Source organism: Nerophis ophidion, linkage group LG11 (assembly GCF_033978795.1).
Source record: "Nerophis ophidion isolate RoL-2023_Sa linkage group LG11, RoL_Noph_v1.0, whole genome shotgun sequence".
NCBI classification, from domain to species: Eukaryota; Metazoa; Chordata; class Actinopteri; order Syngnathiformes; family Syngnathidae; genus Nerophis; species Nerophis ophidion.
The window spans coordinates 31402263-31425393 of record NC_084621.1 but is presented as its reverse complement, the minus strand read 5'-3'; the positions used below and the strand labels follow the sequence as shown (position 1 = coordinate 31425393).

The following is a 23131-nucleotide window of genomic DNA, read 5'->3' as shown; positions in this document are numbered from 1 at the left end:
CATCACCCGAGACTCCACTTAAAGGAAGATTGACACTTTGCGATTCCATGGTTTTGGAGCTGCTGTTTTAGAGCAGAGGTTGACCGCTCATAGGCAAAGTCCTTACGTACGGCAGCGGCCAAGAATAAAGGATTTTAAGGGAGAGACTTGTGAACGAGGAAGTCACAGAAGAATTCAAAGGCCCCCGCGACATTGTTCGAGAATGTGGGTCTCTTACGACCCTGCGGATTGGCCTCTATTGCTGGGAAGTGACCTACGAGACGGTCCGGTCCGGCCTCGCTCCCCCTCGGTCGACCGATCGGAAGCAAGACTAAGACGACCCATCTACCTCGTTGTCCTGCATTAGCGCCCCTCCAGTTCGGTGTCTTCTTCACCTCAAACGCTTCTCTGTACACCCCAGAGCTTCGTAAACTGAATGCTAAATGTGGCCAGCTTGAGCAACTCCATAAAAATCCTGGCCTCACCATCCACAAAGAAATGCACAGAACACAAACTAAATCCTATTATTACTCCAGCCTAATAAGTTCCAAAGATGGCCACACCAAGACGCTGTTTTCAATGCTTAAAGGTTCCAAATGTAATAATTTAATGTCAAGTCATCATTAAATGGCCCTGATATGTCAAAAGGCATTAAAGGGCTACTGTAAATGAAATGTTCTTAAACGGGGATAGCAGGTCCATTCTATGTGTCATATTTGATCATTTCGCGATATTGCCATATTTTTACTGAAAGGATTTAGTAGAGAACATTGACGATAAAGTCCACAACTTTTGGTCGCTAATAAAAAAGCCTTGCCTTTACCGGAAGTAGCAGACGATGTGCGCGTGACGTCACCGTTGTGAGGGCTCCTCACATCCTCACATTGTTTATAATGTGAGCCTCCAGCAGCAAGAGCTATTCGGACCGAGGAAGCGACAATTTCCCCATTAATTTGAGCGAGGATGAAAGATTTGTGGATGAGTAAAGTTAGAGTGAGGCACTAAAAAAAAATATCAAAAGTTTTTCAAGTTTATAAGAGCCTTATGAGACTGATTGCAGTTCATATGTGCATTCGCAGTTCATACAGCCACACAGTGTTGTCACTATGATGTCATAGTGTAACCGCGCTCCAGCGGCCATGTTCATTCATTGTCTTTACTGTAGCATAAAAGATGCAGAGGGCCTTAAAACGCCACAATACTTAGTCACCATATTTAAGTACCCAAAATAAAGACTAGACATAAATATAAATTCAATCAGATCAGAAACATCGGAGGAAACGGGATTAAAACCCGATGCTAACCGCCCATTGAAAATACATGGGTACGGCTAGTAGCTACTATTAGCAAACAGATAGACTTACTAAGTCGGCGTAATATCTTAACATCGACACACTCTTTCGTCGCAACTCGGCCCTTATGGTCGGAACCTATAAGTTTACAATTAGTTGTGAAATGTTGGACGGTCATTTTTACGATATGCAGGCAAACGACAACTTTAAAACATATGTCCCCAGGGCTAGCCGAGTAGTGCAAGAATGATCTCTGGGATCACTAGCGCCCTCTACCGCCAGGAAGCCGGATTACTGCGAGCCTCACACAGTGCGTCTTTGCAGGCGTTTTATGATTGCCCAGCACAAGAAATACATTACACACACACAGTTGTTGACAAAATACACTGTACATTATATATCTCAGCTAACTAAACTATGTTAATGTATAATATAATTCATATAGCAATACGGTCTCACTGCACAGCAGCAATCCATAGTGACGGTGAGGCTCAGCTGGCTGCTGACTCACCGCAAGTCTCTGCTCAGTATTTGAACGCACATGTGAAAATTCAGCGATTTTGAATAAAAATAATCTAAAACTGGAGAAGTTAAATAGAAAATAACTTTATAGTATAATCACTGGATACATATAACTATTTAATTATTATCTTTTTTCTTTTTCCTTTTTTTTTCTTTCCATGATGGCAGGTGAGACGGGGCCTCACCTGCCTACCCTGACTGCATGTCACTGGGTTGGCTCATATAATTGCACTCCGAACTGAAAGATGGTAATGTGCATACATGGAAGAGAATGCAGTGCTTCAGGTTGGATGCAACATAATTTTAGTGTTGGCCTTGGCTTGCCATCAAAGTAGGCCTATGCGATATATAATATATTATATATTATTATATCATTATTTCAATGAAGGTCCATGCGGTCAAACTAGACATTTTAAAGTTAATTTTAAAGTACCACGGATGCTACAATAGGTGTGTTGAAATTATCCTCTGCATTTGACCCATCCCCTTGTCCCACCCCCTGGTAGGTGAGGGGACCAGTGAGCAACAGCGGTGGCCGCTCTCAGGACTCATTTTAGTGTTTTAACCCCCAATTCCAACCCTTGATGCTGAGTGCCAAGCAGGGAGGTAATAGATCCTATTTGTATAGACTTTGGTGTGACTGCTGGGGTTTGAACATTGGACATTCTAACCACAAGGCCACTGATCAGGGTGATGCCAACAATCTGTCCCGACTCACGATGAAAATATCACTGCGTAACTTTACAAATACATTTGGCCATTCGACATCAGTAAAATGTAGCTTAATTACTTTGTAAACCATCTTGCAAGTAGCATAAACAAGAGAAACCTACAGCGTAGGACTCGTCAATTGCCATTTGAAATTCCTAGACTTCGGATTCGGATTTGGCTGTGTATCCGGCAACCTCAGTCATGGAGAGTGGGAGGGGACTTTTGAATTTTGACCGTTGTTGCAGTACCATTTCTGGCCACATTATTACAAATAGCACCTTTTTAATACATTTTTTTTAGCAACCCTCACTACTTCAAAATGAATTTTTTTTTTTTTTTTTTTACTGAAAAAACTCACAATAATAACTTTGGTAAATAAAATGGTAAAAAATGGGGGTAAATAAAATGGTAAAAAATGGTAAATGGTTGTACTTGTATAGCGCTTTACTACCCCTTTTTTAAGGAGCCCAAAGCGCTTTGACAGTATTTCCACATTCACCCATTCACACACACATTCACACACTGAATGCGGGAGCTGCCATGCAAGGCGCTAACCAGGACATGCAGGAGCAAGGGTGAAGTGTCTTGCTCAAAGACACAACGGATGTGACTAGGATGTTAGAAGGTGGGGATTGAACCAGTAACCCTCAGATTGCTGGCATAGCCACTCTACCAACTTTGCCACGCCGTCCCCATTTTGCTCTTTGCTCCACTTCTCTGCTTCTTTGTTCACCTGAACCTTCTCCACACTGCCAGCCTTTTTTCTGTTGTATCCTTTACTACGTCAAAAAATCTCCAAGCCCTCTACATGTCAGTAAAATGCCCTTTCTTTGACCCTGATCAAATCCTGCCTCTCCTATCTGCTTCCCATCATCAGTGCTATTATTCATTCTTCACTATCCACTGGAATTGTTCTGTCACTTTTTAAGATAGCGGCTGTTTCTCCAATTTTGAAGGATTTTTGTTCAGATCCGAACATTTACAATTTACCTTTCATCTTAAAAATTCTCGGAAAAAATGTTTGGATCCCAATTTCATCTCGTCCCTCAATGAACTGTTCCGGTCTGGGTTTTTACCTCCGTCACCTTACAGAAACTGCCCTATTAAAAATCACCAACAACCCCCTCACTGCAGCTGATTTTGCAGTCATCCACCTGGACCCGAATGCAGCCTGTCACACTATCTCTCATCCAATGCTCCTCAATAGACTCTCCTCTTTCAACACCCTCCTGAACTGGTTTCATCCTTAACTCACAGGCCGTTTTCAGTTCCTACAGCTTAAATCCTTTACATACGATCATTCTGCACAAATTACAGGTGTCCTGTTTAATCTGTCTTGGGCCCACCTTTTTATCACTTATCTTCTCCCCCTTGGCCACACCTCCAAAAAAAATTAACATAGCTTCCACTGCCATGCTGATTACACCCACTCTACCTCTCCACCAAGCCACTTCCTCCCCACCTAATTGAAATAACATTTTTGTTAGCCTCAAACTTTCTCTAATTAAACACTGATAAAACTGTAATATTCTTATGAGTAAAAAAAATCCTCACTTTCTAAAGTCAACAGTTTCCTCATAATTATTGACAACTCTCCAGTGTTCCCATCCTCTCTTGAGTGCCATCTTCGATTCCAATCTCACATCAATAACATTCACTCTGCTTATTTCCATCTCCAGAAATAATAACCGGCTCTGCTCCTCTCTTACTGTTCATGCTGGCTTCATCCTTGTCACAGTCTGGTCACCTCCTGCACCTATTATTGCAACTCCCTTCTCTTCAGCCTCCCCCAGAAGTCCCTCCACAAGCTCCAAATGGTCCACAACTCTGCTCCGGATCATAACCCAAACCCCCTCGTTTCATCACATCCCAACCATTGTGCTAAAACTTCACTAGCTCCTCGCCAGGCAAATAATTGACTATAAAATAATTACCGTATTTTTCGGAATATACGTTTTTTTCACAGTACGGGGTACGACATACAGTATACTCCAGAGCGACTTGTGTGAAACTATTAGCACATTACCGTAAAATATCAAATAATATTATTTATCTCATTCGCCAGAAGAGACGAAGAAAATGTCAGCAATTGTCACACACACGTCAGCAATCTTCACACACACGTCAACCAATAATAATTTGGCGGGGGAGGGTCATCGCAGAAGTGCATTGTGGGTCATGGGATGCTAACTGCTATATGCTATATGATACTGCCGTAGCTATTAAAATGGATCATTTCATCGTTAGCGGTAACTTATAAAAACTGAGAAGGGCTGAACAAAAATGGCACCAAAAAGGAAATCATGTACTGCAAATTACAAGCTGCACGTAGTGAAATATGCAGCAGAAAACGACAAGAGGAAATGGCGCATACCTTTGGAGTTGGCAGAGTTGTTTAGAAGCGACATCGAGAAAGAAGATTTCATCGGATTTATCGATTTGGAGTGACAGATTGTTTGGTAAACGTATAGCATGTTCTATATGTTATAGTTATTTGAATGACTCTTACCATAATATGTTACGTTAACATACCAGGCACGTTCTCAGTTGGTTATTTATGCGTCATATAACGTACACTTATTCAGCCTGTTGTTCACTATTCTTTATTTATTTTGAAATACCTTTCAAGTGTCTATTCTTGATGTTGGATTTTATCAAATAAATTTCCTCCCAAAATGCATCTTATACTCCAGTGCGACGTATATATGTTTTTTTCTTTCTTTATTATGGATTTTCGGCCGGTGCAACATATAAAACGGAGCATTTATAATCCGAAAAATACGGTATCTATACCTTCAAAGCTCTCTGCAACTTTGTCCCTATTTATTAGTCTGTCCTCCTCAACATGGCTACTCCAGCAAGCTCCCTTAGAACCTCCTCTTCTATCTACCTTGCTGTGTCATCAACCTCATCACCACGGGGAGTAGAGCTGTCAGTCACTCTGCTCCCAAACTCTGTAAATGTCTCCCATCTGACATCCGAAATATTGACTCTTTTCATACATTCAAATCTACACTCAAAACCAACTTGTTCAAAATTGCATAGTGCCTCCACATGCGCCTTAATTTGATTGTTAAATGTTGATTGTATCCTTTATTTCATCTTTATATTGTGAATTGTCCTTGTTTTTTTTTTTTAAAGGCGCTTATAAATTATATGTATTATTTTTATTTTTGGGCTTCACGTCTGCCTCACAATACGAAGGTCCTGCAGTCCTGGGTTCAAATCCAGGCTTGGGATCTTTCTGTGTGGAGTTTGCATGTTCTCCCCGTGAATGCGTGGGTTCCCTCCGGGTACTCCGGCTTCCTCCCACTTCCAAAGACATGCACCTGAGGATAGGTTGATTGGCAACACTAAATTGGCCCTAGTGTGTGAATGTGAGTGTGAATGTTGTCTGTCTATCTGTGTTGGCCCTGCGATGAGGTGGCGACTTGTCCAGGGTGTACCCCGCCTTCCGCCCAATTGTAGCTGAGATAGGCGCCAGCGCCCCCCGCGACCCCAAAAGGGAATAAGCGGTAGAAAATGGATGGATGGATGGATTTTTATTATTGTCATTTATGTTCTTGAAAATACTGTGCCTGAAAGTATTGTGTATGACATAAAAATAGGGATACACAAGAAAGAACGTGTCAAAATTGAAAACATTTAGAATAATGTTGTATTTTGCATGACTTCTTCTGGATGAAACAACACAAGATTTAGATCAGTTTATTTGAATCAGACTTGGGCAAACTATTGAGTTAGAGTATCACTGTGGGCAGCCCGTTAAACTTTTCAACCCAGCCCACCGGATTTTTCCAAATTATTTTATCAAACCCTCACCATCGAAACTGGAGCTGCCAATAGGATGTGCAGTACATTTTTCAAATGACTGAAAGTCTTGAACTAGAGAGCGCATTGCAGTGGCTTGAATCTGCGCTTCTGAGTAATACACAGGTTATTATGGTAATCTCTGTCAGAGCCACCTCCAAGCAGACGAGGCAACAAGCAGAGTGGGTGGGGTTTGTTTACAGCAGCCAGCTTAAGACATACATGTTAGGGAGGGACACAGAAGCAGATTTCTTTAACAAAGTTGTTGTTTTGCAGAAAAGTAATATTATATGGATTATTAATAGATCTGTTGGGTTTTTTTCTCCTTTGCGTTCATGTTTTTCCATTGTTAACGATGTATCGCGAGACGGTCGTCTGGGAAGTAAGAGGAGAGACAATCCATTCATCCATCTTCTTCCGCTTATCTGAGGTCGGGTCGCGGGGGCAGTAGCCTAAACAGGGAAGCCCAGACGCTCCTCTCCCCAGCCACTTCGTCCAGCTCTTCCCAGGGAAACCCGAGGCGTTCCCAGGCCAGGACATAGTCTTCCCTCCTACCGGTCGGACGTGCCCGAAACACCTCCCTAGGGAGGCGTTCGGGTGGCATCCTGACCAGATGCCCGAACCACCTCATCTGGCTCCTCTCGATGTGGAGGAGCAGCGGCTTTACTTTGAGTTCCTCCCTGATGGCAGAGCTTCTCACCCTATCTCTAAGGGAGAGCCACGCCGCTTGTACCCGTGATCTCGTCCTTTCGGTCATAACCCAAAGCTCATGACCATAGGTGAGGATGGGAACGTAGATAGACCGGTAAATTGAGAGCTTTGCCTTCCGGCTCAGCTCCTTCTTCACCACAACGGATCGAAGACGCCGCACTGATCCCCCTGTTGATCTCACGATCCACTCTTCCCTCACTCATGAACAAGACTCCGAGGTACTTGAACTCCTCCACTTGGGGCAGGGTCTCCTCCGCACCCTTTTCCGGGCGAGAACCATGGACTCGGACTTGGAGGTGCTGATTCTCATCCCAGTCGCTTCACACAGTGCTACGAACCGATCCAGTGAAAGCTGAAGATCCTGGCCAGATGAAGCCATCATAACCACATAATCTGCAAAAAGCAAAGACCTAATTCTGGAGCCACCAAGCCGGATCCCCTCAACGCCTTGACTGCGCCTAGAAATTCTGTCCATAAAAGTTATGAACAGAATCGGTGACGAAGGGCAGCCTTGGCTGAGTCCAACCCTCACTGGAAATGTGTCCGACTTACTGCCGGCAATGCGTACCAAGCTCTGACACTGATCGTACAGGGTGCGGACTGCTACAATCAGACAGTCCGATACCCCATACTCTCTGAGCACTCCCCACAGGACTTCCCGAGGGACACGGTCGAATGCCTTCTACAAGTCCACAAAGCACATGTAGACTGGTCGGGCGTATCTCCCATGCACCCTCAAGGAACCCTCCGAGAGTATAGAGCTGGTCCACAGCTCCACGACCAGGACGAAAACCACACTGTTCCTCCTGAATCCGAGGTTCGACCGGCGTAGCCTCCTCTCTAGTACACCTGAATACACCTTACCGGGAAGGCTGAGGAGTGTGATCCCACGATAGTTGGAACACACCCTACGGCTCCCCTTCTTAAAGAGAGGAACCACCACCCCAGTCTGCCAATCCAGAGGCACCTTCCCCGATGTCCATGCGATGCTACAGAGTCTTGTCAACCAAGACAGCCCCACAGCATCCACAGCCTTAAGGAAATCCAGGCGGAGCTCATCCTTGCCGCCGAGGAGCTTTTTAACTACCTCAGCAACCTAAGCCCCAGAAATAGGAGAGCCCACCACAGATTCCCCAGGCACTGCTTCCTCATAGGAAGATGTGTCGGTGGGATTGAGGAGGTATTTGAAGTATTCCCTCAGAATCCACAACGTCCGCAGTCGAAGTCAGCAGAACACCATCCGCACCATACACGGTGTTGACAGTGCACTGCTTCCCCTTCCTGAGGCGGTGGTCCACAATAACTTCGAAGAAGTTCGGAAGTCATTTTCAATGGTTTCCCCGAACTCCTCCCATGTCCGAGTTTTTTACCTCCGCGACCGCTGAAGCCGCACACCATTTGGCCTGTCGGTACCTGTCCGCTGCCTCCGGAGTCCTATGAGCGAAAAGAACCCGATAGGACTCTTTCTTCAGCTTGACGGCATCCCTCACCGCCGGTGTCCACCAACGGGTTTTAGAATTACCGCCACGACAGGCACCAACTACCTTGCAGCCACATCTCCAATCATCCGCCTCGACAATAGAGGTGCGGAACATGGTCCACTCGGACTCAATGTCTCGCATCTCCCTCGTGACATGTTCAAAGTTCTTCCGGAGGTGGGAATTGAAACTCTCTCTGACAGGAGACTCTGCCAGACGTTCCCAGCAGACCCTCACAATGCGTTTTGGCCTGCCAGGTCTGTCCGGCATCCTCCCCCACCATCGCAGACAACTCACCACCAGGTGGTGATCGGTAGAAAACTCTGCCCCTCTCTTCAACCGAGTGTCCAAAACATGAGACCGCAAATCCGATGACACAACTACAAAGTCGATCATGGAACTGCGGCCTAGGGTGTCCTGGTGCCAAGTGCACAGTGCACAAACAACAGTCAGGACCCGTCCCCCCGCCCGAAGGCGGAGGGAGGCTACCCTCTTGTCTACTGGGTTGAACTCCAACGTACAGGCTTTGAGCCGGGGGGGAAACAAGAATTGCCACCCCAGCCCGTCGCCTCTCACTGCCGGCAACGCCAGAGTGGAAGAGAGTCTAGCCCCTCTTGAGAGAACTGGTTCCAGAGCCCTTGCTGTGCGTCGAAGTGAGTCCGACTATATCCAGCTGGAACTTTTTCACTGCGCAGTAGCTCAGGCTCATTCCACCCCAGTGAGGTGACGTTCCACGTCCCAAGAGCTAGCTTCTGTAGCCGGGGATCGGACAGCTAAGGGCCCGGCCTTTGGCTTCCGCCCAGCTCACATCACACCTGACCTCTATTGCCCCTGCTATGGGTGGTGAGCCCATTGGAGGGGTGACCCACGTTGCCTCTTCTGGCCATCGTGCCCCACCTCCGGGCCAGGCTCCAGAGGGGGACCCGGTGACCCTGCGTCCAGGCGAGGGAAACCTGGGTCCATGATTTGTCTTCTTTATAAATGTCTTTGAGCTGCTCTTTGTCTGATCCCTCACCTAGGACCTGTTCTTCTTGGGAGACCCTACCAGGGGGCATAAAGCCCCAGGACACGCAAACTCCTCTACCACGATAAGGTGGCAGCTCAGAGAGGAGAGAAGAGAGACCTGTCCTTAATATTTTGTGATTTATTGTTCATAGTACAAATCACAAATTTTTTATTTTCATGTGCATTGTTTTATTCAACGACAAGTCCGTACATTTCCATACATGTTTTTGAGGAGGTCTGTCATAAGATTTTTGGGCATTTATCAGTCATACACTATATTGCTAAAAGTATTTGGCCACCCATCCAAATGATCAAATTCATGTGCCCTAGTCACTTGGCCCGGCCACAGGTCTATATATATTCAAGCACTTAAGAATGGAGACTGTTTCTACAAACATTTGTTCCATTGTGGAACTGTTATAGGATGCCACCTGTGCAACAAATTTAGTCATGACATTTCCTAGCTCCTAAATATTCCAAAGTCAATGATAAGAACATGGAAGAGTTTGGGAACAACAGCAACTCAGCAATGAAGTGGTAGGCCATGTAAACTGATAGAGAGCGGTAAGCGGATGCTGAAGCTCATAGTGCAAGGAGGCCGCCAACTTTCTGCACAGTCAGAGCTCCAAACTTCACGTGACCTTCCAATTAGCCCACATACAGTACCCAGAGAGCTTCATGGAATGGTTTTCCATGGCCTAGCAGCTGCATCTAAGCCATACATCACCAAGTCCAATGCAAAGCGGCAGATGCAGTGGTGTAAAGCAAGTCGCTACTGGACTCTAGAGCAGTGGAGACGCGTTCCCTGGAGTGATGAATCATACTTTTCCATCTGGCAATCTTATGGACGAGTCTGGGTTTGGAGGTTGCCAGGAGAACGATACATTTCGGACTGCATTGTGCCGAGTGTGAAATTTGGTGGAGGAGGAATAATGGTGTGGGGTTGTTATTCAAGAGTTGGGCTTGGCCCCTTAGTTCTAGTAAAAGGAACTTTGAATGCTCTAGGAGACCAAAACATGTTGGACATTTTCATGCTCCCAAGCTTGGGAGAACAGTTTGGAGCGGGCCCCTTCCTCTTCCAACATGACTGTGCACCAGTGCGCAAAGCAAGCACAGCCTGGTGTGGATGAACTTGACTGGCCTGTACATTGTCCTGACCTGAACACGACAAAACACCTTTGGGATGAATTAGAACGGAGACTGAGAGCCAGGCTTTCTCGACCTCTAAGAATAGTCGAAAATTCCTATTAACACACTTCCCAACCTTGCGGACAGCCTTCCTAGAAAAGCTGAAGCTGTATTAGCTACAAAAGGGGGACTGACATCATATTGAACCCTATGGGTTAGGAATGGGATGGCACTTCAAGTTCATATGTGAGTCAAGACAGTTGGCCAAATACTTTTGGCAATAAAGTGTATTTTGAATGTTTGTACATTACCCTTTTCTACGGCATTTTTGAGATTTCCTTCACTAATGTTGAACAACCTAGACGTTTAAAGAGAACCAAGCACACATCAGCAGAATTACGAGGGGAAATTACATTTCAAAGACTGTTGTTGGCTTTGACAGTTAATATTGCTATTTTGCATTAAAACACGATCACTACGATAGGGCGAAACCATCCTTGCCCAAGCACACCCTCCTGGTTTTGGAGTATATATATTTGGGTTTTGGCACCAGCCGCTGGACTAGATCTGACCAATCTAAATCTATGAGCACAAACTGATGAAGCCTACTCGTATGAGCGGCGAAACATCTTCTTAGACGAACCAAGCAGTCCAGTTGCGATCGACTGAATGCATTGAGAATATGTAAAAGTAAAAATATATTGTACTTATCAAAATAATTACTTGGAAAAAATAAATAATTGAGTGACTTCTGATTTATTTAGTAGGTATTTCTAATGGTCCAACCGTACTCATCATGTGTGTGGGTGTAAAACATACAAATCATATGCAATTTAATGCAACATCTTTTCTCTAGTTGGAAGTGGAATTTTTGTAGAGTGACATAGATGACAGCACATGATATGCTTGTTATTTTTAATATTTTGAAAGTAATCATTGAAGATTTTTTACTGCCTTGTCTGTCACTTTTTACAGTCTGTACATTCATGGGAAGTTCTAGTTTCAATGCTGTTATCTCTAATGTGACTGTTGGCCAGATAGTGCTTATTAAAGCTTGTTAGCTATGTGGTAATGTAAATACAGTAGAAGGAAAGAATGCTACATGCTAATAAGCTAGGGCTAGTAACTTTAAAGCTTTGGATCTGTTGGTAATGTTTTAATGACACTTGTGGCTATTCAGATCATCAAAGACATGTACAGAGATCACTTTTCAGTCAACTTCTAAAACAGTTGACTGAAAAGTGATTTTTGTATATGTCCAGTACATGTTACAGTTGTCTCAAACAGCCAGGATCTGCTGGTGTCATGTCACGTAATTGAAGTGTCTTCTTTGGGAACATTCTCACAAAATAGAAGTAGGTTTCTATTTTACCATATACATTAAAATACTGACCTATTTCAGCTTGTATATCTGTATGGGTTTCACTATGTACAGCGCTTTGACTCTCTGGAGAAAAGCGCTATGTAAATATAATTTACTTCGCTTCACGTTTTACAAAGTACTACTAAAATGTATATCAGTAAATTTACTACGTATTAATAAGTGTATATCAAGATACTAGAGCGCCCAAAAATTGTACTCAAGTAAGAGTAAAACGAAGTCGTCAAAATAGTTACTTGGGTAAGAGTAAGTAATGCGTGAAAACATTGTATATTAGTAAAGATACTATGTATGTTAAGTGTGCATCAATAAAGATAGTATGTATTAATATGTGTGTATTATTAAAAATACTACATATTACTAGTTGTATAGTAGTAAATATACTATATATTACTGAGTGTATATCGGTAAAGATACTATGTATTACTCTCCTGTGTATCGGTAAAGATACACAGGAGATTACTAAGGTGTCTTAAAGTTACTATGTAAGTTACTATGTATTTATTACGAAGCGTGTATCAGTAAGATAGTACATATTACTAAGTGTGTATCAATAAAGATACTACATGTTATCAACTAAAGATACAATGTATTATTGAATGTTTATCAGTAAAAATACTACGTATTGCTAAGTGTATCAGTACAAATCGATTGATTGATTGAAACTTTTATTTGTAGATTGCACAATTCAGTACATATTCCGTACAATTGACCACTACATGGTAACACCCGAATAAGTATTTCAACTTGTTGGGGTCTAGGGATGATACTCGAAACCGGTTTTCCCGGTTGTTTGATAAGAAAAGAACCGAGTCCTCGGACTCGAACCCCTTTTTGATAACCGGTACCCGGTATCGAGACTACTATAGTAAAGAAAAAGAGTTGGTTCTTTATTCGAATCCGTCCCGACCAGAAATGCTCCGTGAGACATCACAAGAAACGACGTCACATAGCTCAGTCATTAGGCGCAGATAGCGAAAGCAGGAAAACAACGGACGGGAAAAAGCGCTCCAAGGTGTAATAAAGTTTTTAAAAAAAAGACATAATCCAATGAATAACTTTACTGAGATATTTGAGCAGGGTACAAACACATGACCAACACTTTACGACCAACCGGAAACATAGCAACCAGGCTAGCAACACACCTCCTTTACGGCAGCTGTCGCAACGTTCTTAAAGCGACCGTATTTTTATACAACAAATCCCCCTTTTTTAACTTTTGTTTTTCTTTCCTTGTAAACAAAGCAAAATCACACTGTATATGTGTTGTCAGTCTAATTACAAATAATGCAGACGAGGAGTGTTGACTGAGTTCTTGACGTTTACTGCCGGGTGACGAAATGCAACAGCACTTTTCGGGGCTACCCGTCACTCCCGTTGCATGCTGGGTAGTGTAGTTGTTATATTCCCTAGCTCATAAAGAAATAATGTTAACTCAATAAAGTGTATTTCTTTTTTTAGCTTTAACTTTTCATACTTTAGCATTGTAACCACATTTACAAACAACTTTTTTCTTCATAGAATTTTCCTTCATTAAAGAAATAATGTGCAAACATGTCAAAGCATCATAACAAACAGTTATGTCAAATAGTAGCAGAAGTGCACTTTTTGGGGAGCTGTATTATTTTCAAGGGACTGATTTTATTTAACACTATATTATTATTTATACACCTATAGTCATCACAGAGACAGGTTGTTTTTGTGTTACTGTATATATTAGTTTTTCTGAAAAATACCACTTAATATACTTTGGTTAACCACAGTCAATATTTATTTATTTTATTTTATTTTTTTAGGGGGGTAACTGTCAATATTTATTAGATTTTATTTTTTTCTTATATAATAAAAGTGAGCTTTTGTTAAACCAAATATTGTTTTTTTCCCCCATGTACAACAACCTATCTGGACTCGATAAGAGAATCTATAAGGAATCGGTTCGATAAGAGGATTCGATAATAGGCTCGAACTCGATAATTTCTTATCAAACATCATCCCTATTGGGGTCTACGTTAATTAATTCATGGTAATGATTTTGATCTCTTGTCTTTACAGCTGTGGGAGACTTCGATATAAGAGCAGAGGAAAACACAATGTCACTGAAACACACATACACTAAAAGTTAAATGGATTCCAATCAGTAAAGACTACAAACCGTGTTGAAAGAACCCAACGGATGAAAGCAGCACACATCTGAGCAAGTCTGGCTTGCCGGTGCTCAGACCACAACATTGTCCTCCATGTTTATTTCTGCATCTGTGGCTGATTGGTGAGTTACAAACATCAAATGCATGAATTAACAAAGACACTTTGGACGCACGTCAGGAGCAAACATAAATGATGAAGCATCTTTTCTCCTCCATGTTTCTTTGTACATATATAAAGACAACAACACTTTCTCTTTCTGTTTGAATTGCTTGAACGCCTCAAGCTTCACGAATGTAGAACCTTCTTCTGTCACATTCCTGTGTCCAACAGGACCAATATTTTTTTTACATGCTACAATGTTAAATTGTTACGTTTGGATGTCCGACACCCTTTAAGAGGTCATGAAAATGCACAAAACTCTTTGTTTCATTCAGAGCTGGTCAAAGTTGTGTTTTATTGGCCCACATTGCAAACAAAACAAAAAAAAATGTTGAGAATGGTGCTTTTTATTTTGCCTATCTTTATGAGAGACAGGAATACATTTTTTCTCTTTTTGTGCATTCTAACGTGTAATAATCAGCTCGTTGTAGGTGGCTAACTATGCAGCAAAAAGGAGTTATCCATTCTGCCTTTAAATTACTCTAAAATGCTTTTAAAAACCGCCAACTAACCTGTGTAATGACCAAGCTGTAGTGACATTGTTATTGCAAGAGTTAACACACAGGAAGCGTAGAAAAACCTCGCCTAGCTCGCAGAGACACTCACAAACTACGGCTGGGCGGTAAACAGGTATTACACTTTATACCGGTATATATTAGAAAAAAATATATGTGTGCGTCAAAACCGCCATACAGTAGGCTGATCATATTCTGAAATCCCAAAAAGAGGACTCATATACAGCACGCCAAGGCCGGGAGTAGGTGAAAATTTGCCAATGATACTCGAACTTGCTTTATAAATAATATATTTATTTAAATAAAGCATTTTTTCTCCTCTGTTGACTGCTGTGTTGGCGCTAGGGATTTTGGAAATGGGGTCCCACAGTAAATTTTTGGGTCCCACTTTTTTGTAACCGTTTTGAAAACAAATGCTGAACATATTCATTATCCTGTTGTATCTCACATTCTATATCGTGTTTTGGAAAAAGGTTGGCATAAATGTTACTTAATTCATTAAAAAAATGAATAAAAAAAGAAAACAAATGTGTATACATCTGTAAATGTATTCATTTATAAACATTCATTCACTTTCTTCTTCATGGATCTAAACTTTACCGCTGCTGGTAATTTTTTTTTTATGTTTTCATTTAATAAGTTGTAGGTGTATTTATTTCAGTATAAAAGTGTAAAACGTGTTTTGCTTCGGTCATGAAATGACGATAATGGTGTGCCAGGGCATGCATTCATTTTATATTTAACGCTTAAATCTTTGGAGTCTATATCAACTTCACACCTATCCCTCATTTCAAAATGTTTTTTTTTTTATGTTGGTTTTTTGTTTTCCGCCCTTTTTTGTCAAACAAAACTATGTTTTTAATGGCAAACTCACAAAAATATTCAAAATCTTCCACCAAAAATATTTTTCTTAGTGGAATATTTGATGTGAAGTAATGACAATCTTGGATTGGTCATTAATTCATAATAACATTGATTTTGATTCAATATTATGTTTTGAGCAATGACAGTTTGAATGAAAAAAACAGCTTTGTTTTATTAGTCAACATTGCAACTTTTTCGGAATTACATTTCACCTTTAAGCTTTTTAATTTCACTTTTGTTATGTTTTAGTTTATTTTAATAGTATTTTTAGAATGTGCTGCAGGCCTTTAAGTCATTAGCTGTGAGCTGCAAATGGCCTCTTTGGCACACTTTTGACACCCCTGCTATAGATAATAAAAAATTAAATCTGATTAATCTATCGCGTTTATCATAACACACAGTCACCATCTCTGCTTCAGTAAACAATGACGGTGATGACGTCACTGTCAGTGATGCTAACTTGTCAGCCACTTCTTCAAAAGACTCTTTTTGAACACTCCTCACACATTAACACTTCAAAAGGCAAACAATTGCCCTGTTTTTTTGACCTGCAAAGTATGTTTTCGAGGTGGAGGAGTCTGCTCGGTGCTGGTTAGCTTAAAGCTAACAGCTAGAATGTCTCCATCCTCGAACGATGTGGATCCAGCGGGAGATAAAAGTGAAGTTTCCATGGACTCACAAATACTAAAATAACTCATTTACTGGAGTTAAAAATGTTGACTTTACACTCACCTTAGTGTTTACCGAGAAGTCTATTTCCTTTTCCCGGCAAACCTTGAACCAACACTTCCTGTCAATAGTGTCACTTCCCTAACTTCCCCGAAAGTCCCGCCCCCAGCCAAAGCCATTGGCTAACACCCCGTAGCCAGCCGCTACAATATGGCTCTTGGGCCACTCTGATGTGGCTCAGCTGCATATGGCTCAGCTGCATAATCGCCGACCCCTCCGATTGTTTTGGGGGGGGTTTCCGGATTTTAGTGCCTCTCCCGGGGTTAACATTCTCCGATTTTCACTCGGACTACAACATTGAGGGCGTGCTGTAATGGCTTTACTTTTAACGTCCTCTACAACATGTCATCGCGCCCGCCTTTACACCATGCTATCTGCGTGCCGGCCGGACGCATGCATCTCGCTGCTTCTATCGTCACACGTACGAGATTGCAAGGCATACTTGGTCAACAGCCATACAGATTACACTGAAGGTTGTGATATAAACAACTTTAACACTCTTACTAATATGCACCACACTGTGAACCCACACCAAACAAGAATGACAAACACATTTCGGGAGAACATTCTCACAGTAACACAACATAAACGCAACATAACAATTACCCAGTGTCCCTTGCATCCATGACTGTTCCAGGCTATATTATACACCCCCGCGCCCCCAACCCCGCCCACCTCAACCGACGGACGAAGGGGAGGGGGTTAGGTACAAACTTCTTTTTACAAACCCCGTTTCCATATGAGTTGGGAAATTGTGTTTGATGTAAATTAAAACGGGATACAATGATTTGCAAATTATTTTCAACCCATATTCAGTTGAACATGCTACAAAGACAACACATTTAATGTTCAAACTGATAAACATTTTTTTTGTGTGCAAATAATCATTAACTTTAGAATTTAATGCCAGCAACACGTGACAAAGAAGTTGGGAAAGGTGGCAATAAATACTGATAAAGTTGAGGAATTTTCATCAAACACGTATTGGGAACATCCCACAAGTGTCCAGGCTAACCTACTCAGTGGCCTAGTGGTTAGAGTGTACGCCCTGAGATCAGTAGGTTGGGAGTTCAAACCAAAGACTGTAAAAAAAAATGGGACCCATTGCCTCCCTGCTTGGCACTCAGCATCAAGGGTTGGAATTGGGGGTTAAATCACCATAAATGATTCCCAGGCGCGGCACCGCTGCTGCCCACTGATCCCCTCACTTCCCAGGGAGGGATCAAGGGGATGGGTCAAATGCAGAGGACACATTTCACCACACCTAGTGTGTGTGTGACAATCATTGGTACTTTAACTTTAACCTAATTGGGAACAAGTGGGTGCCATGATTGGGTATAAAAACAGCTTCCCAAAAAAATTATCATTCTTTAACAAGAAAGGATGGGGCGAGGTACACCCCTATGTCCACAACTGTGTGAGCAAATAGTCAAACAGTTTAAGAACAACGTTTTTCAAAGTGCCATTGAAAAAATTTAGGGATTTCAACATCTACGGTCCATAATATCATTAAAAGGTTCAGAGAATCTGGAGAAATCACTCAACGTAAGCGGCATGGCCGGAAACCAACATTGAATGACCCTGACCTTCAATCTCTCAGACGGCACTGTATCAAAAACCGACATCAATCTCTAAAGGATATCACCACATGGGCTCAGGAACACTTCAGAAAACCACAGTCACTAAATACAGTTCGTAGCTACATCTGTAAGTGCAAGTTAAAGCTCTACTATGCAAAGCGATAGCCATTTATCAACAACATCCAGAAATGCCGCCGGCTTCTCTGGACCCGAGATCATCTAAGATAGACTGATGCAAAGTGGAAAAGTGTTCTGTGGTCTGACAAGTCCACATTTCAAATTGATTTTGGAAATATTCGACATCGTTTCATCCGGACCAAAGGGGAAGCGAACCATCCAGACTTTTATCGACGCAAAGTTCAAAAGCCAGCATCGGTGATGGTATGGGGGTGCATTAGTGCCCAAGGCATGGGTAACTTACACATCTGTGAAGGCATCATTAATGCTGAAATGTACATACAGGTTTTGGAACAACATAAGCGCCGTCTTTTTCATGGACGCCCCTGCTTATTTCAGCAAGACAATGCCAAGCCACATTCAGCACGTGTTACAACAGCGTGGCTTCGTAAAAAAAGAGTGCGGGTACTTTCCTGGCCTGCCTGCAGTCCAGACCTGTCTACCATCGAAAATGTGTGGCACATTATGAAGCGTAAAATACGACAGCAGAGTGCCCGGACTGTTGAACGACTGAAGCTCTACATACAACAAGAATGGGAAAGAAGTCCACTTTCAAAGCTTCAACAATTAGTTTCCTCAGTTCCCAAATGTTTATTGAGTGTTGTTAAAAGAAAAGGTGATGTAACACAGAGGTGAACATGCCCTTTCCCAACTACTTTGGCACGTGTTGCAGCCATGAAATGCTAAGTTAATTATTATTTGCACCCCGGGATATTCAACTGAATATGGGTTGAAAATGATTTGCAAATCATTGTATTCCGTAACCATTTATATTTACATCTAACACAATTTCCCAACTCATATGGAAACGGGGTTTGTAGAAGAATATGGTGGCTCCGGTGTGACTCCTCGACTCCTGAGTGATGCAATGCATTCGTCACTCAGAGAAAAATGAATGCAACAATATACAGAGACATTCCAGATGAAAACCAAAGCTTCCAATCCAACTTAATGAAACTTGAGAGGTGCTGCAAATAGGCAAAACTGCCCAAAGATAGGCATCGTATTAAAAAAGACTTAGGGTTGTTTCTGCTGTCAAAGGATGAATCCACAATCTACTGAGCTTCGAATACTCATTATGTACATAAGATTTTTTTTTAAATTTCTAATACATTTGCAAAATTTAAAAAAAAAGTCGTGTTTTTTGTGGCATTATGTGCAGAATGTTGAGGACAAAAAGAAATGTAATCCATTTGGGAATAAGGTTGTAAAATAAAATGTAGAAAAAGTAAAGCGGTGTGAATACTTTCTGTATGCACTGTAGTTGTCTCCCATTAGCTGCAATGTTAGCTGCATCTTGCCAGCATTTTCATTTTTTTAGATTTGGAATCCAAAAAAAAAAAATACTTGTTAGTTCTTGTCTCTCAATGATTGTGAATGAGAAGTAACATTCCAAAAAAGTGCAACCCCCTTGTAAGCTGCAGGCTGTTTTGTACTTTAAATGAATCCTTTCCTACTTAAAGTTTATTTACTCCTTGAAGTTTTGCACATTTTATCTTGTCCAAGCCACAAACATGAATATATTAAATATGAAAGACCAATTCAAAGCAGCACATGTAGTATTGCACAAATAATGTATGAATTTACATTTACTTTGACAAATAAGCCAATATTCAACAGGCTGTGCTTGTCCCTGCAATTACAGTTGCAAGTCTTTTTGAGCTTTTTTCTCTAGCACAGTATTTTTTTCAAAAACATTACCACACATTAATCAAAGTAAAAAAACAGTTTTTGGTTTTGAAGTGTGGACAAGTTCAAGGAGTATGACTAATGTTTAAAAATGTTGTAGTCTGTGCTCTACATGATGTGGAATTACTGTCTCATCAAGACTTTCGTTTTCATGCCACTCTTAAAAATTGTGAATAATCAACTTTGTGACATTTCCACAAAATCTTGAAAAATTCCTTTGTCAGACCTGTAGGATGTCATCCAGCACCCATGATCAAACAAAGCTGAGTAGGCGGGGTGGGGGAATAGGCTGCGGAGCAAAAAACAAGAAGAATGCAGATTTGGAGAGTCCATCCAATCTATTTTCTACCGATTGTCCCTTTTTGGGGTCGCGGGGAGAGCAATAAAGTTAGTGTAGTGTTCCGCTGTGGTCAATTTTATAGTATGTAACTTCTTAGCTTGAATGGTTCATTTTAGCCTGTTTGAAAAAAATTCTAATATCAAATTGGCCGCCGCGTCTTTTGATGTTTCAGTCTCCCAAGCCTCAGTGGAAAAAGTTTAAACACCCTTGATGTATCGATTATAACATTTTGAGGATATCTTTATTACATAACATGTACACTGCATGTCGGCTATCCCATTTTGAACACAACCTACAGGGAGTGCCACAAAGTCATGGGTATACTCATTTTTACATGACTGCACCATAATTAATTCTGAAAGTCACAGTTTATCTATAAACTGTGACTTCAGAAAGACAAAAATGTTTTATTTTGTTTTGCCTTGTAGCAGCAGTGTTGCTATGGAAGTGTTTAGGAAAGAAAACATGTAAAGGAGGTACAATTTTAACAATGCATTGGTTGTTTTGTTTAGCACCTGTGAAATTCATGTCTTCATTAAGTTTTCGACATTATAATGTAAAAGTCAACATAGTGGATTGATATTGCTACTAATAGTATATTTTCAGTAGGTACCTTTGTATTGTTCACTTTTTTGTCTTTACATTATGTACAGCAACGACTCACTCAGTCATTAAGTGCTCTACTACTGTATATGTCTTTGAGTGGGGATTTTATTTTTCATATTGTTTGATGGTGTTAAAAATGAGCGAATTTGCCTTTTAAAATAAATTTTTTCCAGCATCTGGCATTTCTAATTGTAATCATTATTATTATCAATAGTAATAATAATAATAATAATGCACTACATTGAGTCAAGATGTTGGTATGATTGTCATGGACCTAATTCAACATTGACTGACACACACAAGCAGGATCTGCCTGGTTCATTGAATGTAATCCTGAACATACATAAAATTAATTCTTCATTTCAATTTTCACTCTAAGCTCTGCAAACATTTCCTGATAAAAAACACTTTTTTTTTAAATAGTTTTTGCTTGTACAGATGCAAAAATCACCTCCACTCACTCTTCTTCTGTTAATTCAGTATTGTAATATGAAATAAATCTTTCATCAACAAATTTGGTTGTCTTAACTGATGTGGTGAAATTGAGGCAATATGTACACTATATATAAATACAGTATATACAGTGGGGCAAAAAGTGTTTAGTCAGCCACCAATTGTGCAAGTTCTCCCACTTAAAAGGATGAGAGAGGCCTGTAATTTTCATCATAGGTACACTTCACCTATGTGAGACAGAATGGGGGAAATAATCCAGGAAGTCACATTGTAGGATTTTTAATTGGTAAATTTCTCTGTAAAATAAGAATTTGGTAACTGACAAAAGTAGGATTTCTGGCTTTCAAAGAGCTGTTTCTTCTTTCAATCAATCAATCAATGTTTACTTATATAGCCATAAATAACTAGTGTCTCAAAGGGCTGCACAAACCACAACACGAACCACTACGACAGCCTCGATAGGCCCACGTAAGGGCAAGGAAAACTCACACCCAGTGGGACGTCAGTGACAATGAAGACTATGAGAACCTTGGAGAGGACGAAAGCAATGGATGTCGAGCGGGTCTAACATGATACTGTGAAAGTTCAATCCATAATGGATCCAACACAGCCGCAAGAGTCCAGTCCAAAGCGGATCCAACACAGCAGCGAGAGTCCCGTTCACAGCGGAGCCAGCAGGAAACCATCCCAAGCGGAGGCGGATCAGCAGCGCAGAGATGTCCCCAGCCGATACACAGATCACTGATCACTCAGTCATTAAGTGCTCTACTACTGTATATGTCTTTGAGTGGGGATTTTATTTTTCATATTGTTTGATGGTGTTAAAAATGAGCGTACATGTACATGGCCACCGGTCCGTACCGGACCCCCTCCACAAGGGAGAGTGGTACATAGGAGAAAAAGAAAAGAAACGGCAGATCAACTGGTCTAAAAATGGAGTCTATTTAAAGGCTAGAGTATACTAATGAGTTTTAAGGTGAGACTTAAATGCTTCTACTGAGGTGGCATCTCGAACTGTTCCAGAGTACTGGAGCACGAAATGAAAACGCTCTATAGCCCGCAGACTTTTTTTGGGCTTTGCGAATCACTAATAAGCCGGAGTCCTTTGAACGCAGATTTCTTGCTGGGACATACGGTACAATACAATCGGCAAGATAGGATGGAGCTAGACCGTGTAGTATTTTATACGTAAGTAGTAAAACCTTAAAGTCACATCTTAAGTGCACAGGAAGCCAGTGCATGGGAGCCAGTATAGGCGTAATGTGATCAAACTTTCTTGTTCTTGTCAAAAGTCTAGCAGCCGCATTTTGTACCAACTGTAATCTTTTAATGCTAGACATGGGGAGACCCGAAAATAATACGTTATAGTAATCGAGGCGAGACGTGACAAACGCATGGATAATGATCTCAGCGTCTTTAGTGGACAGAATGGAGCGAATTTTAACGATATTACGGAGATGAAAGAAGGCCGTTTTAGTAACGCTTTTAATGTGTGACTCAAAGGAGAGAGTTGGGTCAAAGAATATACCCAGATTCTTTACCGAGTCGCCTTGTTTAATTGTTTGGTTGTCAAATGTTAAAGTTGTATTATTAAATAGATAGAGGTCGGTGTCTAGCAGGACCGATAATCAGCATTTCCATTTTTTGGGCGTTGAGTTGCAAAAAGTTAGCGGACATCCATTGTTTAATTTCATTAAGACACGCCTCCGGCTGACTACAATCCGGCGTGTTGGTCAGCTTTAGGGGCATGTAGAGTTGGGTGTCATCAGCATAACAGTGAAAGCTAACACCGTATTTGCGTATGATGTCACCTAGCGGCAGCATGTATATGCTGAAGTGTGCAGGGCCAAGGACCGA

At 41.5% G+C, this 23131-nt stretch overlaps 1 protein-coding gene across 3 annotated transcripts in view; it reads left to right on the top strand.

The window, feature by feature from the left end:
- The window catches only part of adam22 (ADAM metallopeptidase domain 22), a 192699-nt gene extending 171010 nt beyond the window's left edge, over window positions 1–21689 (top strand). For all 3 annotated transcript variants that reach the window (XM_061915578.1, XM_061915579.1, XM_061915577.1), the window contains exon 31: window positions 14070–21689. In XM_061915578.1, the coding sequence (XP_061771562.1) occupies window positions 14070–14090 (21 nt within the window). In that variant the 3' untranslated portion in view covers window positions 14091–21689. The remainder of the gene's footprint in view (window positions 1–14069) is intronic.
- Window positions 21690–23131: the final 1442 nt, after the last annotated feature.